At 33.1% G+C, this 9,526-nt stretch overlaps 1 protein-coding gene across 2 annotated transcripts; it reads right to left on the bottom strand.

The window, feature by feature from the left end:
• Positions 1-971: 971 nt before the first annotated feature.
• Positions 972-5,951, bottom strand: LOC101891998 (uncharacterized). 2 transcript variants are annotated; one of them, XM_059130952.1, is made up of 3 exons: positions 5,861-5,945; positions 2,328-2,455; positions 972-2,261 (listed from the first exon to the last, which is right to left on the bottom strand). In XM_059130952.1, the coding sequence occupies exons 1-3, from the start codon at positions 5,877-5,879 to the stop codon at positions 1,662-1,664; spliced, it is 747 nt and encodes a 248-aa protein (XP_058986935.1). In that variant the 5' UTR covers positions 5,880-5,945; the 3' UTR covers positions 972-1,661. The 2 variants fall into 2 exon arrangements, with proteins under 2 accessions (XP_058986935.1, XP_005185734.1); XM_005185677.4 differs by having other exon boundaries at positions 974-2,261; positions 5,294-5,951.
• Positions 5,952-9,526: the final 3,575 nt, after the last annotated feature.

Here is a 9,526-nt window from a genome sequence, read left to right as displayed (position 1 = left end):
TATTCAGGGAAATATATCAAATGCAGTTCAGAAATATCTTTGCCAAGTTTTATCGAGATCGGTTCAGATTTGGATAAGGCTCCCATATATAATTTTATCCGATTTCAAATTATTTGTGCACCAAATGGGCAATACAAGTCCGAATTTAAAAGATACAAATCCTTCGGTATATTTAGTCCTTTGAACTTTAAATTATAATTATAGCGTGTATGATTGAATTTTCCCATAAAAACTTTTAATTGTTATGTGGAGCAAAGTGGTGTAGGGTTTTAATATAATTCTATCGAAGTCATATCATTCACATAAATTCCCAATATAAACTTTACACATATAATCGACCCCGGTCGAATATTGTCGTAATGTGTAATTGATTATCCCTTTATTATCCTTAACTTATTCATAAATCACGTTCAAGCCGCTACAGAAACGATATGTTCAAGACCTTCCACGGTGCCTCCTTTAAGACATTTTACATGTTTCTTTTATAGACCTCATAAATAAATCTTTTTATGCACTTATATTCTTAAAATAAAATATGTTTAACTCATATCGTCTATAGATAGAAAACTGTAAGAACAAATCTTCTTTGGACGCAGGAAAATTTACACAGATCTTCTAAAATCTATAATTTAATACAGACCTTCAATCTATAGAAGAATTGTACATAGTTCTTCTATAGATATGTCATGTAAAAGATCATCTATAAATATATAAGCTTATACACTCATCTTCTATATACAGATGACCAACTTTATAGCTAGAAAACATTTACTCAGGTCTCCTAAGACCTATTACACAGGCATCCTAAACACAATCCTTTACACGGCATTCATATAGAATACCTTTACACAGACAGACGTCTCAGCTTCTATAGAATCAAGATGTTTAGTACTAACTTTCCATAAGAAGAAGACATTTTTTTTCAGATTTTTCATAAAAATACATTTAATTTTGCTGTAGGTATTTTATAATTTTATTTAGAGAAAAATAAAATATTTTCTGCTTTTTTTGGTTTTCATTGTACATACATAAAGATTTAATATTAAAAATAAACTGGCCTATTATATAATATCAATATTATAATAAAAAAAAGAATAACATAACCGTTTTGAGATACGACGAATACAAAGAGGATATAAAATGATTTTCAATCATTGCTTATAACTAAAAATTATGAACATTTGACGTATAATATGTTTTCTTAATGAACTGAAAATTAAAATGAAATGAAAGGAAAGGAAAACACAACAAAATCTCCATTCTGATTTAAGTTTGTACATGTGTTGTTAATTATTATTATATTCATTATAATTATGAATTATTCTGGGATAAATTTGAGAATATTCAAAACGAATATACATTCAGTTCGTAACGAAATTAAAACACGTTTTGCATTCTAAATAAAAAAAAATTCGTTGGGTGAGTTTGTTTTTGGTCAAAAGCATCAAAGGTTAGTAAATGTAAAGTATATAGAGGCATTATTATATTGCAAATGTAAATACATATTTGGATACGGATTTGTTGTCGTTTGCTTTTCTTTTGCCCATTTAAAATAATATCCTGTTTTCTTAAATATTTTGCTTGTTTTGTTGTTTCTTTCAATAAATCACAATTTGTTTTCAAAAATCATTGCCCGATGGCATCCCACATCACCAACATATCTAACAACACCAATTGACGGGTTCAACCTCACCCAATGCTATGTGTTCTATGCTCCAGGAGGGTGTCTCAAGTCGTCCTTGATCTGTTGTTTTCACATCCTCACCATCTACCGGTATTCCCATGGGTATTGATGGCAAATGAATTATTGAGCCGTTCATTAAAGCTTGGGTGGAATAACTAAAGGCGGTATTGTTATTGGTATAGGTGGATATGGAATCACATGAGTCGAATTGTCGCAACGAGCGGCATTTTCCTTCACGTGCCAAACGCACCAAACCCAGGGCAGTGCTGAGAAAAACCTGTTCCAATCCCTGATCTGTCTCGGCCGAAGTTTCGAAATATGTGGCGCCAATTGAATTGGCAAACAGCAATGCCTCTTCACGCGATACCGCCCGTTCAGCATGTAAATCCAATTTATTGCCCACCAATGTCAATATCAACGGATCCTGTATGTTGCGATGCAACTCATGGATCCATGATTTGATTTCTTTGAATGTACGATATTGTGATAAATCAAAAACTAATATGGCAGCATTGGCATTACGATAATACATGGGAGCAACCGCCTTAAAACGTTCCTGGCCCGCAGTGTCCCAAATCTGAAAACAGTAGAAAATAATTATTTTTTTTTAAAGTTTCTGTAAAAGGACCTTGACTTGACTCACTTGTAATTTTACTTTAGCATCTTCCAGTATAACCTTGCATGTGAAGAACGATGCTGCACTGGCATGTTCGATGTCTTTGTGTAATGTGTTTTTAATGTATTTTGTAACGAGGCAAGATTTTCCAACACCTGCAAAAAAAGGAGAAAAGAATAAGATGAAGAAAGGTCGTCCAAGCCATTGATTTTATACTCAAACCTAAAATCGAAATGTATATAATAATCAAATTAAAGAATTTATTGCGATGGAAATCATAAAAAATGTAGATCAGAAAGATACAGGTTGAGATGAAAAAACTGCAACCAACTTCAGACTGCTGTCATTTCTAAGGCACTCGTCCTACAGCTGTTAAAATTATTCCAGTGACAGCTCATTATATTGTTTACAAGCGTACAAAAGAATTTTGTCGAGAATTTTCCAGAAAAAAAGTCATTCGTGATGGAATTCAAGTGTGATAGTGTGATTTCTTTTTATTTGACTGGAAAACCACAAGTGGCTATCGTTAGAGCACTCCAGCATTTAGATGTGAATAAATCTTTTGTGTCTCGTACCATCGCTCGTTACCGTGATACTGGTCAAAGAAGTGGACGGAAGAAAACAGCAACATCAGCAGAAATGGTTCGAAAAGTAAAGTAGCCACTTGATCGAAACACGCTTCGCAGTGGCCGAAAATGGCTCGTGAGCTGAACATATCACAATAATTCATTCGGCAAATATTGAAAATGAGCTCGGGTTAAAGCATTAAAATTCCAAAAAGTGCAAGAACTTACACCGCAACGGAAAGAAAATAGACTCAAAATAGCTAAAGAGTTGCTTTGCTTGCCCGAAAGTGGTGAACTGCCGAATTTGATTTTCTCCGATGAGAAAACATTCGTTGTCCAGCAGTTTGTAATCAAACAAAATGATCGTGTTTACTTGCCAAAGAGGTCAGTTGAAAATGTGCACATTCGGTTGGCCACAAGAAACGAAGCGCCGGCTATGGTGATGGTGTGGGCCGCCGATGGTCGCTCTCCGCTCGTATTAATCGACCATGGCAACAGAAAGAATGCCGAATGTTATCGCGAAATTATTCTGGAGAATGTATTAAAGCATTGGGCACGCAAACATATTGGCCGCAGACCTTGGTCATTCCAACAGGGCTCAGCACCATCGCTCTCAGCACGCGGCACCCGAGAATGGGTACCAAATGAGGTTCCTCCCTTCATTTCCAGCCCACAAAGGCCACCACAATCTCCGGATATCAATCCGTTGGACTATTGTGCCTAGAATATTTTAGAAAGCAAGGTTGGCACTAAAAAATACCAAAGTGTCGATCACCTTAAGCAAGAGCTTCGCCGGGAATGGGCCTAAATACCGCAGAGTAACATTCGGACAGCGTGTGACGATTTCATTGGTCGTTTAATGGCCATAATTCGTTCCAAAGATGACCAATTTGAACAAATCTAAAATAATTCTAAAATTTAAAGCCATTTCTGACATTTTTTGCTTTCATATAATAAAATTTGAAAAAAATGTAAACATTTTGGCTTTTGACTTTGTTGCAGTTTTTTATCTCACCCTGTATATAAGAACAATTTATATCGAATTTTATTGTGTGTTTTTACTTGGAGTCAGTATAAAATTGTTCAGCCTTTGCTCTGTTAGTATTTTCTCACTATACCACTAGAGACAGTGAGTGCGTTAAATTGAGGTAGTTTTGTTTATTTTGATTATTTCGGAACCAAAACAAACAATTTGCAGTAGCAGACATTGTTTGAATACTGATTAGAATTACGCAATCAGTCATAATTGAGATAGCAAATAAGATGTTCGCGACCTACCAACAGGAAAACAAATAGGCAGAAAGAACAATTTTGATTAAGATTTCCACGTTGAAAGGCTAAGAATAAAATTCGTTTTTCTTATTAAAAATGGTCAGAATTGTATTTGCGAAATAGCAGAGTGTATAAAACCCAATATATTTTTGCATAACTTTTTGTAGCATTTTCAGGGTAACTGATTAACAAGCCTCTCCCTTATATCGTGGCACCTCCATCTTTAGGTCATGGTGATGCTTTCTTACACGTCAGTGCGTGAGCGCTGTATCCAGCACATGACAGAAGAATACAGGTAGATGCATCAACGCTTGGGAGCATTGATGTCAAACAAAATGTCAAAAACATTTAAATATTTTTCAAATATAATTAGATTTTTATATGTCATTCGCGTTTTTTTTAGCAATTTTTACAAATTTAAACATTTTTTCATTCAACATTTTCAATTCCAAAATTGGTTTTGTACCAGTAGCTGTGTCGATGATGATATGATTTCGATAACTACCAATATAACACCCAAGCTTCTCATAAAAACGGTTGCGGTTCTAAGGGAAAACAACAGACCTAGTATTCTCCATACTTCCAAACTGTTGCCGCATAGTGCTACCATAGTTTTTGTCTAAATACCTGATAGTTATGTTTACTACCAATTTAAAGTAAACTGGATTATTTACCAAACAAAAAAACTAAATATGCGTACGTTACACGACCTTGGAGAAGCTAGTCGTGACATTGTAATGCAAATACTTACAAAAACAAATTTGCAAAAAATAAATACATGTAAATATGTATCAAGAAAAAACTAGAAGTTTCTCCCACCAAACGAAAACATCAAGAGGTTTCCTCCAAGGTCGTTATTTTATGCCTACGGCATATGGCTGGCCGCGACCTTATCGATTTTTTGTTTGTGTGAAAACAAATCACACCAACAACAACGACGAAGACGACGACGGCGAAAGCAATGGACAACGTTACAAAACACATTTAAGTTCAACCACTTTCAATGCCCCATATAATTATTTAATAATCAACAAATTTGTACTGCATCAATGATACGAATAATAGAAGATGAATGCATCATTAAATTTAATTAAGCCAAACAGATGGTTATAGTCGTCTGGCATATTAAGCAGTAATTGTTATCTCGTATATTACCTCTGGAGCCCAAAATGACAACTTTTCCTTCGATACTTCGCATGCTGCTGACGTTTTTTAACGTTCTTGCGGAATGGCGGTCTGGTGCTGATGCTGCAATTTTTGCTAGAAATCTGAAGAGCAACGTAAGCAAGCTATATTACTGGTGCTAGCTATGACGGTAGGGGGAATGATGATGTTTATCAATGGATTCCCCAAACAAATACGATGAGTTCCTTGAACTATTTTGTTGTTGTTCTTCACGTTCTAATTTATCGCAATGTGGTGTCTTTTTGTATTGCTTTGCTTTGTATTATGACAAGCCACTTGATATTAATTCTTATCTTTTATTTTATTGTTTACAAAAAGAATTCTTTGTTTTTGGTTTTCTTTCTATGAATATGACTGACGTTTTTCTGGGAAAATACCTAAACGATGACAACGTTTATTAACTATTCCATCAAGCTCTGTTCGTTCTCCTTCACCACACAAATAGTTGATTGTTTTTCTTTCGTCTTCGCAACATTGTATTTATTTTATAATTGTATCAATAATTTTTAATTCCAAAGATATCTGCAACAATCTTACTTCTCGGAACAATGTTCATTACGCAAAATTAAAATAATAAACAAAAAACAAAAAAAGAGGGTTGTTAGAGTTGTATGTATGTCAGACTGACAGCTACATCGCAAGACAGAACACACAGAGCTGTATTCAAGATAACTAAGTACTAACACTGCCTTTACACGGTGCAATTTTTAGCTGGCATTTTTATCAATTCTCTTTTAAAATTTCTGCGTAAATCTTCGCGCCTTTACACGGTGGCATTTTACGATAATAGTGCTTGGCATTTTTTCTGACATTTTATTTTATTCAGTATTTCGTATAGAGCTAATTGTTTGTAACAGATATTTATAAAGAAGTGATTTAAAATTAAATGTGTGAATCTAAAGAAGAAATTATGGAAAAAGTTATTGAGGTGTTAAATACTGCATTATTAACTTTTATTTTAAATTTCTTTTTTTTACTTTTTAATACTTCCAATTAATTTTCATATAATTCACTATACAATTCAATCACTAAAAACATAAAATCACAATAAAAGAAACGCATCAAAAATTACAATATAGAAACGATATGAAATGTCAAAATCATAAAAAATTCGGAAGAAGCAAAAAGAGAAATGCAAAGAAAATTGCATATAACCCTGTGCGGTGGCTTATCGTGCCATTTTTTCTTCTATCCTTGTCTCTCTACACCTTTTACCAACAAAAAAAAAATGGCATGGTTAAAAAATGTCACCGTGTAAAGGCAGTGTAAGTTGCCACTGCCTCTTCTGCGCTAACAGGGGCCACCATGGGTGGGCGAGGTTGACAGTTTGGAAAGGAGAGGCTTTATGTACAAACTTATTGTATTCGCATCACTTTCCCTTTGACCCCCATCTACAACTAAAAAAAATATATTAAAAAAATGAAAAAAAAAAGAAACTACAATATAAATAACTTTAAAAAATGACAAGAACAACAACAACTACTACAATACACAATACCTACAACTATAAAAAATTCAATTCAAAAAATTCAATTCAAATAAAATAAGAACAACAACCACTGATAACGAATAAAATATATAAAATATAACTACAAACTAAATAACTTTATATACACTACGAACAAGAACAACATCTTAAACAACTTAATAATAGATAAAATAGTTAACAAACATTAAATAGTTTATATACAACTCACTATTACCAAAGAAACCAGTACCAGTATGCAATGCAAGCACTATTTTGTCAAAAAACACTGAACATAAACCCTTTGAACATTATAAACATTATAAACGGACTTAGTAATGAATGGAAGACAAACAGTTTTGTTGTATTAGACGAAAAATCGGAAAAAATCTAGGTATTTCTAACCTACGATTTGAAACACTTATCTGACCAAAACAGTGTGCGATCAAGCGACCCGGTTAGTGCAATAATGCAATCAGACCTTGACTTGACATTAATTAGATCACGAAAAGTTGGTCTTCCACCGCAACGTTTCCTGATGTCCACAAAATCACTTTCTAGGCCATCATTGAGGCAGTTTTTCGGTAAAATATTTTCATGCTCCATCAACAGAGACAATAGCGTTGATAAAGATAACTGGAGCATGTATGGCAAGTTGCCGCACTCAACAAACTGCAAGAAATCAATGGAGTTATTAATAATTGCAAGTACCTCATGTCGGTCTATGTTTAAGTTATTATTGAAACAAAGTTCAACGATCGGAATTATACCAGCATAAAACTTTTTAGTGGCCTCAAGCTCGCTTTGCTCAATTTCAGAGAATAAACCCGATAGATCTGTACTCAATGTTTCAAGTACATTTCTATTGAAAAGTGCTGTGATTCTTTCCATGGGTTTATTCTCAAAAGCATAGGATTTATAGTAGCTGGTTGCGAAAATAGACTTTCTCAGCTGGGAACATGATTTGTCAGCTTCGTCTAATTGGGAGTCTGATTCGAATATTTTAAAAACGAGGGCAGGAGAAACTAAATTTGTAAAAATTTAAAAAAAAAACGCGAATTATAATAACATCCGAATGACGTCGTATAAGAAAACATATAAAAATATACTAATGTTTGAAAAAACATGTGAACATTTTTGACCTGTATTCTACCATAATTCATAATTTTCAGTCTTCCTGAAAAATTTAAAATTTCATAAAATTTTTCTATTTTGAATTTTGAAATGTCATAATTTATTTTTTCGATAAATGCTCTAATTTGTTAGGGATGGCACACATTTCATCGCAGTTCTGAGAGTGATTTGAACTGAACAGAGCCAAAATATTTGTTCGCTCAGAAAATTTTGTGTGGGGAATCATGTAGATATTTAATAATTAATGGTCGAACAACGAATATAGAGCGAATCACGTGATTGAAATTTCAAGAACAGTGCCATTAATTTCGAATATCAAACAAAATATTGTCTGTGTTTTTAAGGACATTGCAGTTTTCATATAAACTATACTTAAAAAGAAGATTCCTATCACATGAATGATTTCCTTAAACAGGCTAGAGGAAATAATTTGTGTCAATTTTTATTGTTCTCTTTTGAACTTCGAAATCTGTTGTTTTTGCAATTGTCTGGACACCTACGTCATATAGTCAAATTTTGTTCTTCTCGACAAACAATAACTGAACTCTGTTGACTTGCATTTTGTAGGCTGGGTTAACTTATGGCATTGCCATTTGTTGAAATGTGTATATCATGAAATAACAGGGTGCCTCATAAGTTAACATAAATAATTGTTACCAAAGACTGAAAGAGGATGTTAGAGAATAACATTTAATCTTTTTTTTCAATATTCCTCTTGACTATCAATTAGTAAAATGTCGAAATAAAAGTCGAAATTTGTTTCGCAATCTTATATACTACATTTATATTAAATTTTAATGAAACTGCTACATTTTAAGAGTTTTTTAGTAACCTGTAAATATTTAATGAATCTCTACGAAACAATTTCTAATCCAAATTTCAATGCTGGGTATAAGGGAACTTAAAACTTCATAATAGCAGTTTTTCTTCAAATGAGCAAAGTTCTTTAAAAAATGCTTTTGTGCTCTGCAAACCTTAGATATTAAAAACGAACATGGACCTCAATTAAATTATTATAAAACAATTGCTTCATACAATTTTCATTCATAGGTACTTTCTTTATATATATATATTTTTTTTTATGAACTCTGTTGGGCTTTCTGTGCGATCTGTTTGTAGGCTATGAGCCATGGTATTTACGATAATAATCAAAAAGATTAATGCACACTTTTTAGTAATCATTTATTTTAAAATATTGTTCATATGATGGTTAAACAACAGAATATTGATAATTTTGAATGGTATTAGAAGAGTATGAAAGCCGCCATACGTTTATTCTATAGTTTCAAATTCCTTCTGGTAAGATAAGATAATCAATTCTTTTGAAAACAATCTATAGATTATGTGTTAAATATTTCTTCGGCCAAACAAATAAATGTTAAGAGAATTCCGCCCGTAAATCCCCTCCAAAAATGAGAGAAAGTGAGTGTACTAGAGAGAGCCAAAAATATAGCATAAAAAAGAGCTCCCCAATATCGATGAGCCAAACATTTCGTGAGAATTCTTACAGCGAAATTGTTGTTGTTCAAAAAAGGCCGACATAAACAACCAATAAAATGACTCATGACAGCTCCACCATATGAAAACACATTTTTGGCGTTTAA

This window comes from Musca domestica, unplaced genomic scaffold (genome assembly GCF_030504385.1).
Source record: "Musca domestica strain aabys unplaced genomic scaffold, Musca_domestica.polishedcontigs.V.1.1 8, whole genome shotgun sequence".
Taxonomy (NCBI): Eukaryota; Metazoa; Arthropoda; class Insecta; order Diptera; family Muscidae; genus Musca; species Musca domestica.
This window is presented reverse-complemented; position numbering and strand designations above follow the sequence as displayed.

Bases quoted from the DNA above. Each gene is read 5' to 3' on its own strand.
- LOC101891998 (XM_005185677.4), bottom strand. From the start codon at position 5,336: ATGCGAAGTATCGAAGGAAAAGTTGTCATTTTGGGCTCCAGAG. The intron at 2,456-5,293 runs GTAATATACGAG...CTTTTTTTGCAG, and splicing joins TGTCATTTTGGGCTCCAGAG to GTGTTGGAAAATCTTGCCTC. The intron at 2,262-2,327 runs GTGAGTCAAGTC...TACTGTTTTCAG, and splicing joins ATGCTAAAGTAAAATTACAA to ATTTGGGACACTGCGGGCCA.